This window comes from Vigna angularis, chromosome 1, assembly GCF_016808095.1.
Source record: "Vigna angularis cultivar LongXiaoDou No.4 chromosome 1, ASM1680809v1, whole genome shotgun sequence".
NCBI lineage: Eukaryota > Viridiplantae > Streptophyta > Magnoliopsida > Fabales > Fabaceae > Vigna > Vigna angularis.
The window spans coordinates 18,602,871-18,625,696 of NC_068970.1; the positions used below are offsets into that span (position 1 = coordinate 18,602,871).

At 34.1% G+C, this 22,826-nt stretch overlaps 2 protein-coding genes across 4 annotated transcripts; one reads left to right on the forward strand and one right to left on the reverse strand.

Moving 5' to 3' along the window:
* Nucleotides 1-3,515: 3,515 nt before the first annotated feature.
* LOC108322508 (probable inactive receptor kinase At5g67200) lies at nucleotides 3,516-7,109 on the forward strand. 2 transcript variants are annotated; one of them, XM_017554643.2, is made up of 2 exons: nucleotides 3,516-5,086; nucleotides 6,063-7,109. In XM_017554643.2, exons 1-2 carry the CDS (start codon nucleotides 3,748-3,750, stop codon nucleotides 6,620-6,622), a joined length of 1,899 nt encoding a protein of 632 aa, XP_017410132.1. In that variant the 5' UTR covers nucleotides 3,516-3,747; the 3' UTR covers nucleotides 6,623-7,109. The 2 variants fall into 2 exon arrangements, with proteins under 2 accessions (XP_017410132.1, XP_017410126.1); XM_017554637.2 differs by having other exon boundaries at nucleotides 3,581-5,086; nucleotides 6,048-7,109.
* A 2,766-nt stretch (nucleotides 7,110-9,875) lies between these two features.
* Nucleotides 9,876-22,773, reverse strand: LOC108346421 (kinesin-like protein KIN-4A). 2 transcript variants are annotated; one of them, XM_017585512.2, is made up of 26 exons: nucleotides 22,196-22,773; nucleotides 21,057-21,203; nucleotides 20,818-20,967; nucleotides 20,285-20,544; nucleotides 19,547-19,734; nucleotides 19,315-19,439; nucleotides 18,695-18,731; nucleotides 17,981-18,072; nucleotides 17,770-17,871; nucleotides 17,564-17,680; nucleotides 17,369-17,462; nucleotides 15,033-15,145; nucleotides 14,528-14,623; nucleotides 14,319-14,432; nucleotides 14,101-14,217; nucleotides 13,935-14,015; nucleotides 13,378-13,449; nucleotides 13,192-13,285; nucleotides 13,065-13,096; nucleotides 12,621-12,718; nucleotides 12,434-12,526; nucleotides 12,104-12,325; nucleotides 11,599-11,761; nucleotides 11,127-11,279; nucleotides 10,749-11,051; nucleotides 9,876-10,235 (listed from the first exon to the last, which is right to left on the reverse strand). In XM_017585512.2, exons 1-25 carry the CDS (start codon nucleotides 22,310-22,312, stop codon nucleotides 10,839-10,841), a joined length of 3,090 nt encoding a protein of 1,029 aa, XP_017441001.1. In that variant the 5' UTR covers nucleotides 22,313-22,773; the 3' UTR covers nucleotides 9,876-10,235; nucleotides 10,749-10,838. The 2 variants fall into 2 exon arrangements, with proteins under 2 accessions (XP_017441001.1, XP_017440996.1); XM_017585507.2 differs by having other exon boundaries at nucleotides 17,764-17,871; nucleotides 22,196-22,772.
* Between the last annotated feature and the right edge of the window lie 53 nt (nucleotides 22,774-22,826).

A 22,826-nucleotide genomic window follows, 5' to 3' on the forward strand; every position in this document is an offset into this window, starting at 1 on the left:
GAAATCTTAAAAATAGTATATTGCTAAATATACTATTTATTTAATTTTTAAATATTTAAATGTTTTTATTTTTTAAATTAAACTATTAATTTTGTTTTTACGAGAGTGGGAGTCTAGTCCATACACCTTGTCAAAATCACATTTTAAAAAATTATAATGGAGTTTGTTGAGTGAGAAATAAAAGCATAACACATGTTAATTAGAGAGATTCGTGTCTAAGAATGATCAAATCCCCATTGACGAGGAAAATGAACTATAAAATCAAATTAAATGACTAGTTATGTGATAGTAGAGAGTTTTTTCTTTACTCTTAGTTAATTCATCCTTTTGCCATTTTTAAATTGATATACTTTTTAACTGGTTACAAGCTAGAACGAATTTATAAAACTCATAAACTATAATTTTATTGAGTTCAAAATCAATTATACATGTTCAAAAGTTCATTAACACTAATATACAATTAGCCAAAGTAAAATCAATATATTATGACATCATATATCTCTAACCAAATACCTCATTCTACTTTATATGAGCATAAATGGTTATTAAAGTGAGAAAATAACTTATAACATCTAAAGTCTTGTATTAATGCGTACATTAAAGAAATGTCACCATATAATCTTCTCACGAGATTCCTGGAATTACGTCAAACACATACAATGCTCATACCCATTAACAAGCTTATCATCATCACAACTTCACACATCATTATTTGCATGGATATTTATCCATAGATCTATCAATCATTCTTCGGTAAACATCATAAATCAACTATCATTTTAACATCACATAGTCCTACATTAAACATATCAGAAGAATACCAATAAAATAGTATCAGACTTTGTTAATTTCGCTCATCCAATGACCAGATAGCTTGGAACACGAAATTATCACCAGAACTCATAAACTTAATTTTTTTTCAAAAGTCGCTCAACAAGACTTGTCTCACCTAGCTATTACCAAGTTAGTCTTCACCCAATGACCACTAAGTCAATAGCTTTCTGACTTTGATTTCGTCCAATGAATATATTCTTGTCTAACGACCACCAAGTCCGTAGCTCTCTAACTTTGGTTTTTCCCAAAGAATATATTTTCACCCAACGAGTTTGCATAATTCTGCAAAACATAATTATGCAAATGTATATCACTCAAACCCTCCAAATTTAGTCCAACAAACATAAATGTCAAAACATACCAAATTCAAATTACACAAGTTTCATTGACTCAAATAATCTCATTTGCCATACAATCATACATCATTCTCAAACTTCATCATTTAATCTATTCGTGCAATTTATTAACATAACCACAATTCAACATATCAGACTTATCACACAAGTCAATCATTTAATCAATTCATCATACAATTATAAAATTAGACATTTCAAAGTATCTATAACTTAAAAATAGTGAAATTAAATTCCTTTACTTGGTCAACAACTCAAAAGACTCTAACCAACGAAACTCCTTTCAACTTGCACGATGTTCTATCTACACATAGAAACATCACAAAAACGATCAAAACATATCAGTATTGTCAAACTGATAAGCAAAGACTCATATAAATAACTAAACAGACGCATGCAAATAGGAAAATGTTCACATGCATTATATAACAGAAAAAGATAAAAAAAAATGGTTGAAACTCAACTATAAAAAAACAGATAGATCCAAATTGAAGAGTTAACCGCAAAGATAAATTCTACGCTTTTGGTTTTCAATTAGACAAACAAAGACTAAGAACTCTTAAAAAAAGTTAAAAAAGTCTTAAAAAATAGTTTCTAGATAACTTTATGTTTTAAAATAAAAAAAAAAACTTAAATTATTTATATTAAAATCTTTTAATATTAAAATAATCAAATCTTTATTTTTAACTATTAGTATTTTTAAAATATTATTTTCTAATCTTTACACGTTACTTTTCTATAAAAAGAATTAGTTAAGAAAATACATTTTCAATACGTAATATTTTTTAAAACATACTCATATAAGTAAATTGAGAAAATAATTGCACCATTTTGCCTCTAACCTCTCACGTTCAAAAGGTCACGTTAGGCCGTCCATTCCAAAAATCCGAAAGCTTCTCGTAAAAGATTCCTTTTTATTTATTTGTTTATTTTTATTATTAAAAATTTATTACGAAAGTGACAAATTTGAATATATATATATATATATATATATATATATATATATATATATATATAATACTTTTTTCATACCGAATTTTGATTGATTGAACATATTGTTAGGCATGTTATATTTAGACTTAGAGTGGGGATTAAAAAAAATAAAATTCTTTAGCACTCGGCTCATGCAGCTGCTCTATTTATAAGTTAACTTACGTTAAGTTAATTACAATAGTTTTTTTCCAGTAAAATATTCAGTTTTTAAATATTTGGCTAAGGCTTGTTTTGCCTTCTTAGAATTTTATTATTTTATTCTTTTTAAAATTACTCAATTTTAATTTCTTTTTAATTTTTTATTCAAATAAATAATTTTATTTCAAAAAATTTAAATTTCTCTAAATGAATAAATTATTCTTTTAAATTGTCTGAAATTTTACAAATTGAATATTTAGTTCGTCTTTTTTTGTATCTTCAAACATTTTGACAAGTACAAATTATAAAACTATGTATTCACATGATAATTAGTACAGTATATCTCTTAGTTTTAGGAATAACAGGTCTTTGCTATGAAATTTATAATATGTTTCGCTTTCTAACTATATTTTTTTTTTACTTTAACTAGAACTCAAAATTTTATTCAATACTAATTGTATGTTTATTTTTAAGTATTGGATTATTTTAGAAATTCTGTTTGTATTTATTTATGATTTAAAAAATGGAAGATCTCACATTAATTACATTCTTATATATTTTTTAATTCTTAAATAATTCAATTTTGCAGGTGAAGAGAGAAAAATAAATAAAAACTATATAATTATTTTATTATAATTGACAAAATAATAAAATTTAGTATATAATTAACTTACTACAGAAGCAATCTAAAAAAAGAAAACAGATTAAATACAATACAACAGTGAGTATATATAACTTTAGTTTCAGTTAAATAAGTAACATATAAGATATCTTATTTATAATTTCTTATGAAGGCAATATTCTAATAGAGTTGGTTAATGAAATGCTACAAATGTTGCAGTTTGCGCGACAGAACATTTAACATGTGTAAGAATTCCTTAGGGACCATGACCAACCACGCCATGCAACATTCTAAAATTCATATATCTATATGTAAGGAGACGGTGAGAAGCTAAAAAGAAACTTTGTTTAGGAAACAAATAGTAGCATTACATAATTCATGTTTAGGTGAGATAGATTTTTTATGTAATAAACTTTGAGTAATGAATAATTATTAGACAAATGGTTTCATATGAGTAGTAGTAAGCATTTTGTAGGATATAATAAAGGAAATGAGATGAGATTGGAAAGGATATTGATACTTTCGAGATATTTTTATCTACATTTAATTTTGGTTCAAAATTATTTTAGCATTGACATAAAGAGAGAGAAAGAAAGGGAGTTTATATTATTAGGAAAAAAAAGGAAAAGTGTTGGGAAGGGCATAAGAAAACATTATGTAATAATTTGGAGCATTCCCCACTTTCACGTGAGTGGAGTAGGACTTGAAATCCAGCTGCTTCCCACTACTACTGTTAGCGGATATACTCACTCTTTCAACAACAAATGTCTGAAAGCTGAACAACCGAAGAAACAGAAAGCTCAAACAATGCAAAGGGCAACGGCAGCACTCCTCCCTCTGTTGCTACATATAATCAGCCTCGCCACCACTTGCGGTGGCTCCACGGTGTCCTCCGACGCGGTGTGGTTGCTGTCGTTTAAACGGGAAGCGGACCAAGACAACAGGCTCCTCTACACTCTGAACGAGCCGTACGACTACTGCGAGTGGGAGGGCGTGAAGTGTGCACAAGGGAGAGTGGTCCGTTTCGTGGTCCAGTCCATGGGCCTGCGCGGCCCATTCCCTCCGGACACCCTGACGAAGCTGGACCAGCTTCGCGTGATGAGCCTCCGTAACAACTCCCTCTACGGGCCCATCCCTGATCTCTCCTCTCTCACCAACCTCAAGGCTCTCTTCCTCGACCGCAACAACTTCTCCGGTTCCTTCCCTCCTTCCCTCCTCCTCCTCCACCGCATCCTCACTCTCTCCCTCTCTCACAACAATCTCTCCGGTTCGATCCCGGTTCGGCTCACTCTCCTCGACCGTCTCATCGCCCTCCGCCTCGACTCCAACAACTTCTCCGGCACGCTTCCTCCTCTCAACCAAACCGCTCTCAAACTGCTCAATGTCTCCAACAACAACCTGACCGGTCCTGTTCCCGTTACTCCGACCCTCTCTAAACTCAACGCCGCCTCCTTTTCGGGAAACCCTGGCCTCTGCGGGGAGATTGTTCACCGAGAGTGTGGCTCGCGCTCCCGCTTCTTCGGCCCCGCCACGTCCACCTCCACGGCGCCGTTGAGTCAGAGCGAACAGTCTCAGGGTATTTTGGTTGTGCCTGCTTCCGCCCAAACAAAGCGTCATCGAAAGACTGGGCTGGTGGTTGTGGGCTTTGTTGTGGCGGGTGTTCTTGTGAGTGTTTTTGTTGTGTCTGTGGTTTCGCTTGTGAGGAGGAGGCAGGCGGCTGCGGGGAAAGCGGTTGTTGCGGAGGGGGGTGAGGTGGAGGGGGTTGTGGAGGAGGAGGAGAGGGAGGTGAAGGTGAGGAGGATGGAGGAGGCGCACAGGAGTGGGAAACTGGTGTTCTGCTGCGGAGAGGTGCAGCAGTATACGCTGGAGATGCTGATGCGGGCTTCGGCGGAGTTGCTGGGGAGGGGGAGCGTGGGGACGACGTACAAGGCGGTGCTGGATTCGCGGTTGATTGTGACGGTGAAGCGGTTGGATGGGGGGAAGAGTGGGGGGAGTGATGGAGTAGTGTTTGAGCGCCACATGGAGGCTGTGGGGAGGCTTCGCCACCCCAATTTGGTTCCTTTGAGGGCTTATTTTCAGGCCAAGGGAGAGAGGCTTGTCATATATGATTATCAGCCCAATGGCAGCATCTTCAACCTCGTTCACGGTAGTCACTTTACATTTATTAACATCAATTATGAATTCAACTGCACTGTTTAGTTGGTCCCTGTTTGTATAAATTTTTCTTTCGAGTAAAAATAGTGTGAAATGAACCAAATTTCTTTTCGTAATAACTTCATGCAATTTTCTTACTCTTGGATAGAATTTTGTTTTCAAAAGTTTCAATGCCTAAGGTGATTTTAATTTTCACAAGTTCGAATTTTTATCCCTTTAACTCATTGTAAATGCTCAGTTCTTCACATATTGTTATTGCCGGTTACATTAAACTTTTCCGTTTTCTGCTCTGTAAACAAGTTTTGGAACTCTGGTTACTGTTTCGTCATATTTCGGGAAAGTATAGATAAGTGTGACTATGCGCGAACAGTCGCATCTTCTGTACTAAAGAATCTAAAAACATTGCCATTGCAGTCGAAATGGCAATGATGTGCCATTTTCAAAACCTTCGTTCTAATGTCAAAATTGGGTTTTGGAGTTGAAGTTTCGAAGAAGACTGAGGATAAATGTTGTGGGGGATGGTGGTTCGATTAGAGTTTGATTTGATGGATGATGTGTTGTTCTGCAAAGGGTTGTGGTATGTGGAATGGTACGTTTTGTCAGATAGGTCTGTATTGTGTGTTGCCTTTTTCTTAATTGTTTTTTTACGCGAGTTTTCCATACGAGAGCACTGGCTTTCGTAGTTTGGTGGCCGATGTCGACAGTCACGGGGCTGGATTGTTTTTGTTTCTGTTTGGATTATTTTATTTTTGGTTGGGATGTGTGATTAGTGATATGTTTGGACTATTTCAATGCAAGGTTGACTGCAGTGCTTCATACGGTTGACCTTTTGTTGAGGCAAAAACACTTTTATTTCAAAATTTCCAATTTTAATTGCTATTCAGTGTCAGAAGTCTTAATGTAGCCTGTTGTTGTGGGGACCAATCTGATTCTGTTTTTCTTAATTAAGATAGGTGCTGCATGTGCAGGTTCAAGATCGGCGAGGGCGAAGCCTTTGCATTGGACATCATGCTTGAAAATAGCCGAAGATGTGGCACACGGACTTGCTTATATACATCAAGTTTCAACTCTAATTCATGGCAACCTGAAATCTTCTAACGTTCTTCTTGGGACGGGCTTTGAAGCCTGTATTACGGACTATTGTTTGTCCCTCTTTGCAGATTCTTCGTTCACTGAAGATCCCGATTCTGCGGCTTATAGAGCACCCGAGGCTCGCAACTCTAGCGGCAGAGCCACATCCAAGTCTGATGTTTATGCTTTTGGAGTGCTTCTACTAGAGCTTTTGACCGGTAAACACCCTTCCCAACAACCTTTTCTTGCACCAGCGGATTTGCAAGATTGGGTGAGAACAATGAGAGATGATGATGGCAGTGAAGACAACCGGCTAGAGATGCTCACGGAGGTTGCCAGTATTTGCAGTGCAACCTCGCCGGAGCAGAGGCCAGCAATGTGGCAAGTCCTTAAGATGATACAGGGAATAAAGGACAGCGTTTCGATGGAGGATAATTCATTTACTGGGCTCTCTTAGTTTCTGAACTATATCTATCTAAACCTGACTGGATTGTGTGCGGAGAAGTTAATCACACCTTGTCCTCATCTTGAAAATGAAAGAAATTTCTCGTGGACGGACTTAGACGAGTGATTTTGCAAGCCAGGTTAAAAAGCAAGCACTCATTTTTGCCGAAATCTCTATACAGTGAAAAAAGCAGAAGCATCGGATGTTCTGTTATCTGCCGGGGCTGGTTTGTGCATTTTTTTTAGTTCTATAGACACAGTGACATAGAATTTTAATGAATTTGAGCTTATTGAAATTTTCTTCGTTTCTCTGACAACCAAGGGACGTTGGCAGTAGAAAAAAAAAACTGAAAAAGGTTTAATGGAGACTTGACTGGTAGGGATGTTTGAAGGAAAGCTTAAAATACCTTTAATCTTAGCACAGTAGTACTTTTTGTTGTTTATGTGTATATTGAATATATATTTGAAAATCAAAAAATTACTTTTAAATTTTTTTCCAACATTTGTCTCAGTGCCCATTCTCCTCTAAAGCCAGTAGAAATTTTAAATGGAATATAAAATTTGGTTCAGTCTGTGTTGAACAACTTTCTTCTGTCAAAGGCAACTACATCAGGCTCCACCTTTCTACTCTAATTTGTGTCAGAGAGCCACACCAATGTGTGGGGGCAAGCAAAGGACCTTTTTTTTTTTAAATGAACTTTGAAACTGTTTCAAATTCAAACCAACTTTACATTCTGTCCTCTAAGAAGAGTTTCGGATTCATATTGATGTAGAACTAAATTTCAAACTTTATTTGAAGATAGGTTTCAGAGAATGAAAAAGGATGGAAATAAGAGTGAAAGGGAAGATAAATTAGAAAAGAAAGTCTTGTGATAATAGATAAAAGTTTTAATTGATAAAATTGTAAAATCGTGATTTTTTTATAATAAAAATTAATTTTAAAAAAATTAATTAATTCAAAATATTATAAAATAAAATGTGAGTTATTTTTTAAAATAAGTTAAAATAAAATGTGATCAGCAGAAATTAAGTTAAAATAGAATGTGAGTGATTAGTTTAAATAACAAAGATTTTAAATGATAAAATTATTTTAAATTAAAAGATGATTGATTAAAATTAATTTAAATTAAAATGTTAAATACATAAATGAAGCATATAATTGATTTTGATTAGTAGATAATCGATTTTTGCTTAGTAGATACTGACGAGAATTGATTCTGTTCGCTTTGGCAAGAATCGATTCCTCTTCGAGCAGAATCGATTATGCTTCGTCATGAATTATGTTCCAGTTGTCACGATTCAGCTATGGGAGGTCAAGCCAGCATAGTTTTGGAATGCATGTGAAAAAAGTAAGAAAAATTTGGAAATTACACTGCTGCTGCCGTGGCTTTCTACACCTTCAAGTTTTTCTATAAATAAATACTTTCGTTTCATCGCACATCACCTTACCTAAAAAATAATAGCACCCTCAAGTTCTTCTTCACCACTAACCTTAAAACAAACCAAATGTAAGTTTCTATCGAACACTATATAATAAACATTTAATAACTTTTTAGAGTTTAAAGTAAAATTCATTTCAAACTTCACCAAACTAAAAAGTTAACATTCTCTTAAAATCCCATTGAGTTAATCTAAATTAGTTTTCTAAATGAAATTCAAACACTAAATGAACTCAAGGGGACAAAATCACCTAATAAGAAAACTATAAAAGAGCAAAAACATATATTATCACAGGTGATAACTGTTACTAGGATGTTAAACAAAAGGGATGTTTAAATAACCTTGTCCATTAAAATGTTTTTACTGGGACAATTGAACGCGGTAACTTTTTAATTGTTTTAATTTGTTTCAAAATACGGGTAGTTTTCTATAAATACTTCTAAAAGAAGAAAATGAAAAATTGTATAAATTATGTTTTAAGTGATAAATATTTTCAATTGAGTCTGTTAGATTTTTTGTTTTTATTAGATATTAAAAAATTTAATGTTTAATAATTGAGTTATCATCATTTAATTTTTTTTCATTAAAGTGACTTATGTTGTTCATTAATTACAATATTACTTTTTATTAAAAAAAATCTCACATTTCTTTGTACAAGAAAACAAAAATAAGAAAAGACATAACATTTCTATTATTCAATTAATAAAAAAAAAAGTATATGACACTGACGTAATTCAAAATTATAAAAATTGAGTAATTAATATCAAAACAGTTTAATGAGTTAGAATTACTTTTTACAAGCAGTAGTTAGTTCCGTTAGTCTGGGTTTTCCTTTTTTTTTTTCCTTTTCTGTTTTACGTTAAGATTTTCTTTTTTTCTGTGTAAAAAACAATATATAAAAATAATAACACATATCTCAATTTTTCTTACCTATTTATATTTTCTTTTGTCTTCATGATCCCTATTGTCATGGAAACTTCTTTTGCTATAGTTCCAATGGAAATATATCATTTTTTATATGGTATCAGAATAGGTCTACTAGTTGCCCTACATCTGTTATGTTAATTTTATGAATCAAATTGTCTAATCCGTACAGAATACATGAACCAATCTGTCAACTCTTCCAACTTTTTTTATCTACGTCTTGAAGAAAATTTAGGTCTTGCTCTCATCTTTCAGGTTAGAAATGAAACAAATTATTCTCCTTAGAGCATAAATGAGAAGAGTTTTTCTCTCAAAAAAAAAAATCAAATTCATAGATGATAAAATCAAGAAACCTTAAAGAAAGGATCCTGTTTGATGCTCGGGAAAGATGATTATCAAGACTTTTTCTTTGTAGATTAAGTGTTATATATGTTGAAGATGATAAAAATAAATTAAGAAAATGGTTGTCAAAAGAAAACTACTTCAAGATTTCTCACTTACTTTAATCAATTAAAGGAGAAAGGTTAAGTCAGTTTTTTATTGATTTGAAATCTTTTTAGGAAGAATTAGAGTCTCTTGTACCCATAACATGTTATACTTTTATATATATATATATATATAGAAACGGTAAAAAATAAAGGTCCCAGTAGTTGTATGCTTTTTTGTAAGTCACATAATATTATGAATTAAGTTTTCGAGTTTTTCCTCTATTTCGCTATCTTCATGTTTCCGCTGTAATATATATGAAGACATACGCAACTAAATACAAGAATATTTATATTAAATGATATATATGAAGTCGAACTTTGTAATGTCCATTATCTCAGCCATTTGTCGTTTCCAGAGACTGCTGTGGATCTCAGTCGCAAATTGAAAATGCATCAATTATAAAGACAATTAGCTGACAAAAACAACACAAGCAATTTTTGGATATATTACATTTGTACAAGAAAAAACAGACTTTCACGCAGTATTGATCACCAATTCACAAAATTTGTAAAAATAAAAAAACTACAGAACTAACACGAGGCACTTCACAAGCTGCATATCCTAACCTATGCACATGTGCAAGTTACCCGATCAACCTATGCACTATAAATTCCGTCCTCTGATATTGTCCGTGTCTATCTACACCTACCATCTGTTATTACAACTTACAATCTACACAGATTATGACGACTTTCTCCAACAACGAAACTGTATCTCAGCAAAAAAGACCCTGAAAGACAAATCCCAGGAACCTCGTCCAATTTACAGCATGCCTGCATGCATATTGCAAATTTATGAGAATAATTCCATCTTACAATCCGAGTTTCTATTATAGGAAGCTAAATAAATTACATGTAACATTCAAAAATCGTGGACGTTAATCATACTTGGTATGATGTTGATTTTATTCAGTGTCCGCATATTCTGAACCCAATCAGTTGGAAACATCAAAGTGATATGATAAACGACATATAAGCACTTACGGAGAAATAGCATAAGTCAGCAATGTAAATAAATCATACCCAATTATTGCTTTTAGTTCATGAGAACTTTTCAATCAAAGTATTTAATTCCTGATGGAGAAATTAAAGGATGAAACCCATTTTTTTAAGTTAAGGTACATTAGGAAATTTTAACTCATTTTATTTTCAGCATATAATGTCAGTTAGTTCATACGCGTAAGAATCCATGTAATACTTTTTCTTAGGTAGTACGTCAAAGATTACAAAACACATTAAGCAAGTCTTGGGCGTTAATAGCTTGTGAAAAAACAGGGTAAAGATTACCTGGAATAAACTGTCCTCTTGTCAAGCCGTGTGGAAACACACCAGGGGTCGATATTCTGAATCATAAATGTCCCTTACCATAGCTTCAGATCACATCACATTAATTAAAGCTTGTGCTCGAGGCCTTGACCTCATAATGGTCTCATCACTGTGTTTGATCCATTCTGAGAGTTTCCAGGGCTTCTGCCACTTCCATTTAAACTGTAGCAGCCATTGATGATGACTTCTCTTCCACTTCCAAAGTTTTCCGGCTTGTCCCATAGCAGCTAGCCTCTTAGTTGACAACTCCCCAATGGGTATCATCTGAATATAAAACAATTACAACTGAAAAAAAAAACAGTATCATCGTCATCAGAGAAACAGAATGGAGCAGGGTACCTTTCGTGCTTCGTTTAAAAATGTAGCCGACTCTGTGACGGACCAATTAACAACTCCAGGTGTGAATTTGAGTTGCTTTGGTGCAGGAAGTGACATTGGAGACAACGGATCACTCATTTCATCAGCAAGATGTTTCAAGGACCGTGAATTTTCCTGATTTCAGTCAGAAACTATATATAAATATAAATGAATGAAAGGTTGTATTTGAAGATGTCTTGCGTGATCAAGAAGCTACAATTGATATTAGTTAAGATCAAAATAAAAGATATAAATGTTTTGACCTCTGATAAAACAAAGGTTATGAAGTTCTAGACGGTCATTCAAAATCATCTGCTCCATTAGAAGTAGTAAATCCTATACAAAACTAATTCAAATGCTTGTTACCGACAACCTGTAGCTGTCTAATGTTGGAGCAGAAACATTTTACCACACAAACTCATGTTTATTGCAAATAGAATGAGTGAATTCTCACCAATGCCGGTGTATTCAATGTGATGGCAACAGCTTGTTCCCTTATTTTTTCCTCCTTTACAAGTTCTTTTCTTTGTGCTTCACTTTGTTGTAATAGTGCTACAAGTTCATTTAGTTGCTCTTTCAAATCCTTAAGTTCCATATTCTTTTCCAACAATTGGCACCTGATAAAGATGATGCTAGCTACCGTTACTTAAAATATAGGAAACAAAAAAAGTAAAAAATGTCAAAAAATTCGCATTTAATATTGCCAACCGAAAAAATACCCAGGTAAAAAATAGAGCAAATGCCCAGTTCAGAGAGTGGATAAAGTCAGTAGAGAGGAAATAATAATATCTGGTAACAAAAGCATCTGACAAACTGCTCAGATTTTCTGGTTATTTGCTGAAGATTTATTTTTCCCTTGGAATACTAAGAAAAGTTCGTAGTCAGAAATTGATAACTCTCTACACAGCAGTCAAAAGATTTAAATAAAAAGCTAAATTTCCGCAGAGTATCATACGCACCTTGCTTCTGCAGTAGCATTGAACAAATACTGAAGCACATTCTTTGCGTCTCCCATTGAGCGTAGCTGATTCCAACGACCACGGTTGTTTAACGTGCGTTCCCTTTCTTCTGCCTCAGTAAGTTGTGAAGCCATGGCTTTTAAAGCAACTGAAGACATGCTCAGCATGTTCTCGAGGGAAGCTATTCTCTCAACTTTTGCATCTGGCGACATGGATAACAGCCTAACAAACAAATGAGAAAACACGAGAAAGACACGAGTTACAGCTATTGCTCCAAAATACCAACAGAAAGACACCATGCATTTACGGAAGTATGAAAATAAATTCTACCTCAAATATCTGCTCTTTCCTTTCGGAATAATCAGCTCATCTGAAAACTGATCCTGCTTTAGTAAAACCAACTCTTCTTCCAGTGCAGCTTGGCTAAAAAATTTCAATCAAGAATCAATGAAGTGAGTTTGGGAATGTGACATTTTTTACTCGAAATGAAAAAGGAGGAAAAATCGTGATCACTCACACTTGGTTTTGTTTGTCAAATTCAGCACGAACTTCATGCACATGAACCATGACCTCCACCTCGTGATCAAGCCACTTCTGGAGGGATTTTTCATTGACCTGGACATATAAATCAGGTTACAATTGTCTTAAAACAAATTCATTTGAAATTGTAGATGGCAGAAAATTGATTTGAAAGGTGTGGTAAGGAATTCTAAAAGCATACAAATTTTATTAAGCAAGTAAAGAATTCAACAGCAAAATTTCATTAAACACAATTTAAATAGACTTGTTTGTTACCCTGATTTATAACTCATACAAAGATTATGAATTTCACGAAGGATTCACAAGGATGACAAAGTTTCACTTATGGTTTGATTTTGAGTTTGTTTATTGCAACAGTCATGTTGTCTATTAAGTTGACAAATTACTTAATACAGTATGTAAGATAAGCATAGGTTATTACCAGCCCGGGAAGTAGATGTCCATTTGAACAAACTGAAAGAGACACCAAAAATAGTTAGTAAACTATATTATATACATCTATGTGTGTTTATACAGTAAAAGGAAAATAATTCCAAGTTTAGTTCTACCAGAGTTGTCACGAGGAGACGATTTACGGGCTTCCAACAGTTCTTTTAGCCTTTTTGTAGCCATTGTTGCTTCCTCTGTCTTCCTTTGAAGAACCTGCATATAATAATTAACACCTGATTTACTTTGCTCTAATTTCATATCAATCACAAGGCAATTTTACATATAAATTTAGATCTTTGACTTACCATTTTCTGGCGATGGTTTAGAGCCTCAAGTTTATGTCTTTCATATTCATTCTTTCTTCCCACTTTTTTCAACTGCTTGACATAAAAACAAAAATTAAAATCACAAGCACGGAAAGTTTCAAGTACAATAAACAAATATGGAGTGAAAGTTTGAAGTAACTACTGTATAAAACATCAGAAAATAATAAAATTCTAGAACAAAATGAATATTAACATTCTATTAACCATTTGGCCACAGATACTCTAATACCATGTCATGAACAAATATCGCAAGTTTAGAAACATTATGAGAACTCAAATAGTTCTATATCTACATTAGTCATTAAATGCTATGCAATCATGGATTCAATAATTCGATGGGTTGAGATTAAGAAGCACAAGAAAATTGCAGCATTTAACAAAAATATGGCATGCCATATTGAGACAAAACAGAGAGGCGTGCTCAAAAGGATCTCAAATTAATCACAGTAAGGCACATTGAAACTCCTCTGCAATGTTTACACCATAAAACAAATTATGAAGACAACAGACATCTTTATAAAATTAAGCAAAACCACCTGGAGCAGCTCCTTCTCACGAGAGGCCTTCCATTGTCGAAATTGTTCAGCCTCTTGTTTCATTTTATGCTGCAACTGAACCTGCAATGTATGTGAATACAATTGTCAGAAATGAAAACCAGAAAAGCATTTGATAATTCATCCACTCAACAAAATCAAAACCGGCCTTCTGAGCCTTGATATACTGTATCTCAGCCTGCAGTCTTCTTGCAGCTTCTTCACTCTTCTCCTTTTGCTTTAAGAGTTGCACCTGGCTTTCTTGTTTCTTCTTGAGGTCTAAAATCTGATGTTTCCATATTAAAAAAATGAATAAAAAAAAAAGTCTTGCTCAAGAATGGCAACCTTATTACTCGAGAATGACATTAAGGCTAGTAAAAAAATCACCTGTGCTTCCAATGCTTTCAACTTTTGGCCACGAACATCTTGGGTTTTGTGTGCTAGCCCGTCTGAATTAGTAGCAAGATTCTCTACCTCATGCCATAATCTGTCCCTCTCTTCCTATCATTGTTAGTCCAAAATCCATCACTGGGATAAAAATAGACTTCTAATGCTGCACTTCATAAATATTTAAAATTAAATAAGTTCAGTCCAACCTGTACTTTTCTTTTCTCCTCCTCAAGTTCCACAATTTTCTTCCCGAAGTGTTGTTTGAGTGCCTCAGTATCAACTCCAATGAGCTTCATCTCAGACTGCAAGGAAAAAAGGACGATAGATTGAGAAAATCAGTAGAAAATCCATCACTCTGTTTGAACATGACGCAGAATGATATGATGAAAAAAGCCTAATGTTCAGCCGCTTATGGGGAAAATCATAAAGTTCAACGCTCGTTTACTGGTTTGCTTTTTGAGAGGTGCTGATTTGTCTAATACTTTGAAATAATTTGAGTTGACTTTTTAAGGTTAGATAGAAGCCAGAAAATTGCTTGACTAATGTATTTATATTATACATAGATTCACGAGTTTGCAACTCATTAAATTTGATGTTTAACAAAAATTGAATTCTGAATTGAGCTTAATTAGATTAAAAAAATAAATTTCAAAGCAGACATTTATTATCACTTCTATACACAATCTCAAAATAAAATTATAAAAACGAAACCTCTTTCTGCTCCAACCGCTTATTCAACTCATTCAATTCTTTATCCATGGTATTTTGTAATAGCACATGCTCCAACTCCTTTTCTGCTTCATCAGTTTCCCTTGAATCTTCACCTGCAAAATGGGGAAAGAAAAGGAGAACGTCCAAATGTTGAAGACTGAACCAAAAGAATAAAAGCTTCACTCAACAAGTCCAAACAAGCATAGTGGGGAACAACTTAACGTCTCAAACACATTGTATAACAAGCAAGTAAAAATCCAGTGCTTAATTTGGTATCATTCATCCCCAAGATTCCCATGCCCGTGTATTGTTAGCAAAGCACAAGAAAGCATGATGTGTAGATTTGATGATGATCTTGATGATGCATGCACCTCTAGTTGTTGGTGTTCTACTCTCCATGGTTCATTATCTATAGTTTGATCAAAATGTAAATCATGAATAAATCCCTAAGATGATCTAAAGCAAATTCGCTTTGAAAAACTAGTTTTATTCTTTTTCTGAATATAACAATTGATTATGTTTGGAAATAATCGATTATGTTAAGAAATAATTTAAGCAATTTTAATAACCTTACAATCCTAAATAATCGATTATGTTTAATAATAATCACAATATTGATTCAAAATGATTTTTGGGTTATGTGAAGAACATGATAATCGATAAATTTAAACATAATAGATTATATTAGTCAGCAATCATAAATCTCTATCAGATTGCTTTAAAAAGAGAAGCCTTCAAGTTTTCTGATGAAAACACCACCTTTCAATATTTTCAAAAGAGCTTAGTGGCTTTCTAAAGAAGAGTTTTCTTGGAGTATTACATATTACATTTTGTTTGAAAAAGAAGTGCTCAAGATTCATCAAAAGGAGTGATCATACTATAGGATTTTCAGTGATAATATGTCACATATCAAGTGATATCCGTCTTTGTTTTTCTCTTAATCTGATTTGATATATTTGCACCAGTCTTTGACATGTGTTGTAGATAATTGAGTGTTTTCATTACCTTTTGCAAATTTTCTTAAAGGTGTTTCAAGGAGTAATTGTACATCTTGTTTTAGTTATATAGGTGTTTTTTGTAATTCAATAATTCGAGACTCTTAGTGAAAAACACAGCTCAGGTTATTTGGATTAACTAGATGTAGATTCAGGAAGAATTGAACCAATATAAAATTTCTTGTATGTTCTTGAAATTTTTCTTTCGCTCATCTTCAATTTTTATTGATTTTGGCATTCATTAACTACCGCATTAAATTTCTCCTATCATCATCAGTTTTAAGCAAAGTTTTCTTTCAAATTGTCAAAGTTTTTTTTTCTTAATTATACATATGTTATGGTATAAGGTAGGGGGTAATAATAAGGGTTGGAAAGTATATGAGAGGAGAAAGTATAGAAGGAGAAGGGGACCGAACGGTGAGAGAAGGGGACCGAATGGTGGAAGATGGGGAGCGACCAGGCCGAACGGTAGAAGGGGGAGCGACCAAGCCGAACGGTGGAAGACAGGGAGCGACCAGGCCAAACGGTGGTAGGCTGTGAGGAGTCAAGCCGAACAGTTGAAAGATTACCATCCTAACTGTCGCAGCGGTTAGGATGGGCGGAAACTAATTACAGTAAAAGGAGCATATTCGAGGAGAATATTCAATATAAGTTAATTAGAGTAAATAAATATATATCCTTGGGAAATATTCAATATAAAATATTTATAATTAAGGATATATGGTAGAATAATATATCGGGCGATATTTATATTAAATATAGGGATATTTATATTAAATATAGGGATATTTATATTAAATGCAAATATATTCTAGGGAAATATTTAGTAAGAGATGGGCGGGAAATAATTAATATAAATAAAACTAGAGTCTATTGTCAGGGTTAGGCTTTTGATTATTGAATTTGTTGACAGGCGGCTATGCGTCCTGTGAGGGAGGTTATGCTCCCAAATAATTGAAGGACGTTATGCTCCCAATTATTGTTTACTTTTGTTTATCCAAATATTACCATCAATAAAAGAGATTCATTCGTTCAATTCCATTCTTTCATTATTGTTTTGCTTGTTGTGAGTGTGTGAGAGGGTGATTTCGTTACATCTCCTACTCGGATACGTAACAACATATATGCCAAATGCAAACCTTCCATAAATGTGTAAATTCCTATGCACTAGAAGCAGGTACTGGAAATAAAAAACATACTTTTCCAAATAAATGGAGTAGGAGAACGAGCTATTCATCCCCTCACCCCATCCACCAGTTTTCAAATTCCTATATGTAGATATTCTTAAATGAAAAATAAAAATCAGTTTTTGACTAAAAAAACAGGTTAATTCATGTCTACCAGATATACTTCCAACCAAGGGATGATCAGATGAATCTGAGCTCTGAAAGCGCCTCTCAAGCCCATCAGCTTTCATGAGATAAATGTTTCTATCCTGAGAAAGAAAAAAAAAATCATGAGATAGTGTTTCATCAACGTAAAAAAAAAAAAAGAAGCAACAGCATTTAAATTTTAAGTATTTTCCTATTCACATACTGCCGGTTCATCAATTTCACATCTCTCTACAAAGGCACATCTACTGCGATATTCATGAAGTTCTCTGTAAAGGTCCTCGTTAGTGGCCTCGAGCCAAGCAATCCTTTCCTTAAGAACCTGCACAAGACGAGCAGCAAGATATAATGAAACCGAAAGATCTAATGCTAACTTAAAGTGCAAGTCTCAGTTATGACAAATACCCGCACTTCATCAGAGGGAGCTGCTCCCCGAGAACAGAGTTCAGCCTGCAAGTACTTCAACTGTTGGCGCATTTGCTGCATCTCATTCGATATTAAATCTCGATTAACCTGTAAAATTAACAATATAGATTATAGTAAATGAAACTAGACCAGAATGAATTTCCTTATCTTCCTCAAATAACAGAACTTAATATAACAAAGAATTGTGCAAACTTACAACAGGCTTATTTTGAATATTGCGTGCACGGTTTGCATACTTGAGAGTGTTGAGAGTTTCCTCGGCATTGACATCAGCAGGACTTATGCAAGCTGGGCAAAGGGGAACCGTTTTGGGATTGAAAAGCATGTAAAAAATTTACTTTTGATTAGAGAAACAATATTATTAATTTATCTATACAGTACTGTGTTAGATATACACATTAAAATATCTAATCAATATGTCTAAAAAAGGAAAAAATATCTTCAATTCATCATGTAGAGTGTAAAGCCAGCATATGCTTTTATCTGAAAAGCAATGAAAGTGGCAGATATGCCTGGCATCGGAAAATTTTCGGTCAAACTGCATGATGAATTATGTCTATATGGAATGTAAAAAAGGCATCATTAAGTTTTCTTACAATGTAATAAGAGAGATGAAAATACAGTCCAGCTGATTTTGTGATATTATATGATAGGAAGATACCCAGAAATAATGATAAAAAATGTCTTCGTGAACCAAGAAGTACACAAATGTTACTAAAAGAACTTAAAATTCGTTAACTGGCTCATACATTAATAAAATAAAAATCCCACTGCAATGAGCTGGCTTCAATTAAAACAAAATTAACTGGAGAGGAATATTTCCTAGTTTAAGTGGATTGAACAAAACCAGAGCAGGAACATGCTTAAACACGGATATTCAGAGCCATGAATCAACTTTCAGCAGTATTACCTATCATGACAGTTTTGCTGTTTCCACCAAGTGAATCCTGCAACAAGGGCCAGTGACTTTGGATCAAAAGTTTCGTAGAAACTGACATTAAGAAACTAAGAATTCTTAGTTCCTACCTTAACTGGAAAGGGTAAGCTAAAAAGAATGTCAACACCAAAATTTAATTACTTGATACACTGAATGCTTTTAATTTTCTATTCAGCAGTTAGTAGTTCCTTGAAAGCTTGAAAATCGCAAATAAGTTGGAGTCCAGAAATATTTATACAGAACATAGAATCCTTAACAGGCTAAATTTTGAAATATATATATATATATATACACATAATCATTGCAAGAAATTTTCATGGCATTTCCCTTACCACTAAAAAATAAAGGTATTGCCAATATGATCTCAGAAACGCAAAAACAAGAGAGAATTGACTTGTATCGCCAGTTCTAAAAACTATCCCAATGGAAAAATCATAATGAATCAGTCTTAGATAAGTAGGGGTCATATCACCTGAGAGGAGTGGTTATTTGTGAAGGGAACAAATCTTGATGTTTAAACCATACATTGATAATCTGTGTATGTGTGTGTTTATAGATATAATGAGTATTCCAAACAACAAAATATCCCTAACCTGTAAGAGTCGAGTGAGTTTGCTATCACGATAAGGAACATGCACACCTTCCTTTCGCTTTTTCTCATCACCTAGTGCACTTATGACATTACCAAGAGCAAGAAGACCTTTGTTGATGTGTATTCCTATTGAAAAATAGTCATTAAATCTTTGTCATTATCATTTCAATTATTGGAACACTGCCTTTGACACAGAAGTATACAAGGTATTCAGGTTATCATGCATTGCAAACCTTCTTTCAAACGAAGGCCATCAGAACCTGTTCTTTTAGCTCGTTCAGATCCAGCTAGATCTACCAAATGGAGCTTTGCTGAAAGGTATTCTTCACCCATATCCTCATCTGAAGAGTCATTGGTGGTAGAAACAGAATGGAGCTTGTGCATTTGTTCTAATGTAATTGTGAAAATGGCATGTGACCGACTAGTACAAGCAAAAGAGGAATAGCAGTTATTAGATTAGAAAGAACAAATTTAATGGACATCACATCACGGGACATAAGGAATTAAGTTAATTTATATGGTGGCATTGACCATTAAACTTTATCTTTTCCCACCTAATCAATGGTTGTATCTCTGCTTATGTTCTTGTTAGGGATCTCCCTTTATTCTCTTGCAAGAGAGTTTAAGTAATAAATTTACCACATTTACTGTTATCACTGACAAGAAAAACTGCTAAGTAATTAAGGACATTTAAAATAAAAGTAGCAGACAATTTGGCGGGGGTCTTATAAAAAGGACCAAAAGAAAACAGCCCAAAATGGTTCTTGTAAAAAGGACCAAAGGTAGCATGTGCCAGTGGTGCTGGCTTGAAAAGGTTTACGATGAAAGAAAGTAAAATTTCACATCAAACATTAAAATATCACCGGGCCAGTATCTGTAGTGTAAGGAAACTAAAGTATCCGAACACAAAATGACAACATCGAGTATCCTTTATTTATTAGGTGGACAAGGAAGATTGAAAACTCATTTACCTTGACTGGTTGTTCATATTTGTACTTCCCGTTGCCCTACTTAAAGAACCCTGTTCCAAGTATGCAGACATCTCATGTAATGTACTTACAGCAATTTCAGTTATTCCTGCCAGTGTTATTATTCCATTTGCTGTTTCACGAATTTGTATTGGTGACTTCCCAGGAACAGTTATTTTTCCAGAATGGCCATTAGAGTTAGAGGTGTCTGATTTGCCCAAAGATACCGCATCCAACAGGTCCCTGACCTCTTCCTTTAAAATCTTCAAAATCAAATGCATAATTAAGTCCCCGACAAGAATAAGAGTTCATGGAAACATTTCCTATTTCTATGAAGAGCAATGAACAAGCACAGCCAGCCAATGGTATTTTTGGATCAATGCTTCAAAAAAGACTGCGTGTGGAAAATCATTTCACATGGAACATCTTCAATTTGACAAGTTATTTAAACCTACCATATAAAGATTCAAATTCAAAAAAATATTTTTTAAGGTTCGATTCTGCATATACAAATCCGCATAGCATAGTGGATATACCTCAATGAAGGAAACTCGCAACTGAAATTCTGTTTGATGCTTTAGTGTTTCAACTTTGTTGAATAAGGCACTCATAACCTGAGGAATTAATCCGCTCCGACAATTGTCATTATAGCCAGTTCCCATGGTATACGTTTTCCCAGATCCTGTCTGTGGCAAGTACGTATGTCAAATACAAAAAAAGAATAGAATGATCATTCTCAACTTCAAGAGTACTTGACATGCAAGGTGAACCTAACCTGACCATATGCAAGTACTGTAGCATTGTATCCTTGGAATAAGCCATCAACCAATGGAGCAACGCATTCCTCAAACATGTCAACCGAAGGAGACCCACTATTTCCATAAACATGGTCAAATGTAAAGGAATGCGATCCAATCTGAACCTGGTCAATGAAATACCATAATCAGATTCTCCCAAGCCAAAAGCAAAAGAAATGTGCAGATTACCAGGGTCGTTCACAGCTTTTCAACATGTAACAGAAAAATACGAGTTCATAATCACAATCTTCAAAGGAAGTAAGCTTTCACCACTGAATGCAGGCAATTTAAAGCTCGTCTCAATTCACTTCATATAGTACCTCGATGCTGAAGGGTGTGTTTCTATAAAATTTAAGTCCATGATCCAAACAGGAGAACAAGTTTTATTTTTCTTAAGGTTGCTTGTATATCTTTATAGAAATAATCATTTTATTTCCCTGTTCTGAGGTTAATAAAAAAGGAAAATTTCCAAATATAATTTGGGTGAATTGACTAAAAAAATCTTAGGCAATCTGGTATAAATTCCCAGAACTGAAATGATATGTAATGGAAAATTTTCAGTCCCATGGATCAATTTCATAGCGAGTAAGATAAAGAAAAGCAACGAAAAATGCCAAACAAGAAACCAATCCATAATGGGACAAGCTGAGTGAAAATTACTCACAGCATGAAAGAGGAAAATGCCTCCTTATCCCACGACTAATAATAATAATAATAATAAAGTACAAAAGTAAAAGTCCGTAATCCCTTCGAATAACAATTTTATCTAATCAAACAATCCCAAATTGTAAGTGAAAGAAACCTCTGAAACTGGACTTCTATTATTTTCTTTTTCTAGAAAAGGATTGAAGCAAATTCTAAGTGTCAATGCTAAATAAACAAGAAAGGAATCATAAACCATTAATAATAATAATTTCATTTACACAAAAAGAAAGAAAGAATCTTCCAAATGATTAAGCAAACCCGGGTGCCGAAAAAAGAAGAAGACGCCATTAATTAATTAATCGTCCGCAAAACGACAAAGCAAATACTAATAATTATTACCATAGTAAAAAAAACAGAGAGCTGGAAATAAAAATAGAAAAGAAAAAAGAAGGAGGAAGAAGAGAGATAGTACCTGAGGCTTCCCAGGCGTGACGGAAACACATTCAATGCAACCTTGCTGTCGTTCATCGGCAATGAGAGGACGAATGTGAAGAGCGACTTTAACAGAGCAATTCTCCGATGGTTCCATGGAAAAGAGCCAAAAAAACGTGAGTGAATGTGTTTTGTGTCTGACTGAACAGTTAGGATTAGAATGAAAGAAAACGATGCAGCAGCAAACAGCAGAAGATAAGAGAGAGAAGGAAGGTGGATTTAACAGCAAGAGAGAGAGAGAGAGAGAGAGAGAGAGAGTGGTGGTTGTTGAGAGAAAACGAAGAAGAAAGAAACAAACAAAAAAAAGGCGTCGTTTGAAGAGTAGCGGGGCAGAAACCGCTAAGCAACAACAACAACAACTTCAACACTATCAGTGTCACTTTTCTTCTCCTTCACTACTTCTCTTCTCTTCTCTCTGTTCTATCTTCTATGGCCATGGAGATGGAGATGCACACTCTCTCTCAATTTATTTTCTCTATTTTTATCACCCTTTCGTCTTTTTTTAATATTATTTTATATTTTAATTTGATGGCTTATTTTGTTTCTCTTCGCTTCTCTTTTCTCGTGTTAAGCCCCCGCGTCCAACTGTCTTCACTCTTCCCTTCCCTCTC

Coding starts and splice junctions, on each gene's coding strand:
- LOC108322508 (XM_017554637.2), top strand. CDS start 3,748: ATGCAAAGGGCAACGGCAGCACTCCTCCCTCTGTTGCTACATATAATC. Junction 5,087..6,047: donor CATCTTCAACCTCGTTCACG/GTAGTCACTTTA, acceptor TAATTAAGATAG/GTGCTGCATGTGCAGGTTCA.
- LOC108346421 (XM_017585507.2), bottom strand. CDS start 22,312: ATGGAACCATCGGAGAATTGCTCTGTTAAAGTCGCTCTTCACATTCGT. Junction 14,624..15,032: donor AGCGGTTGGAGCAGAAAGAG/GTTTCGTTTTTA, acceptor TTTTCCTTGCAG/TCTGAGATGAAGCTCATTGG. Junction 14,016..14,100: donor AGTATATCAAGGCTCAGAAG/GCCGGTTTTGAT, acceptor CATACATTGCAG/GTTCAGTTGCAGCATAAAAT.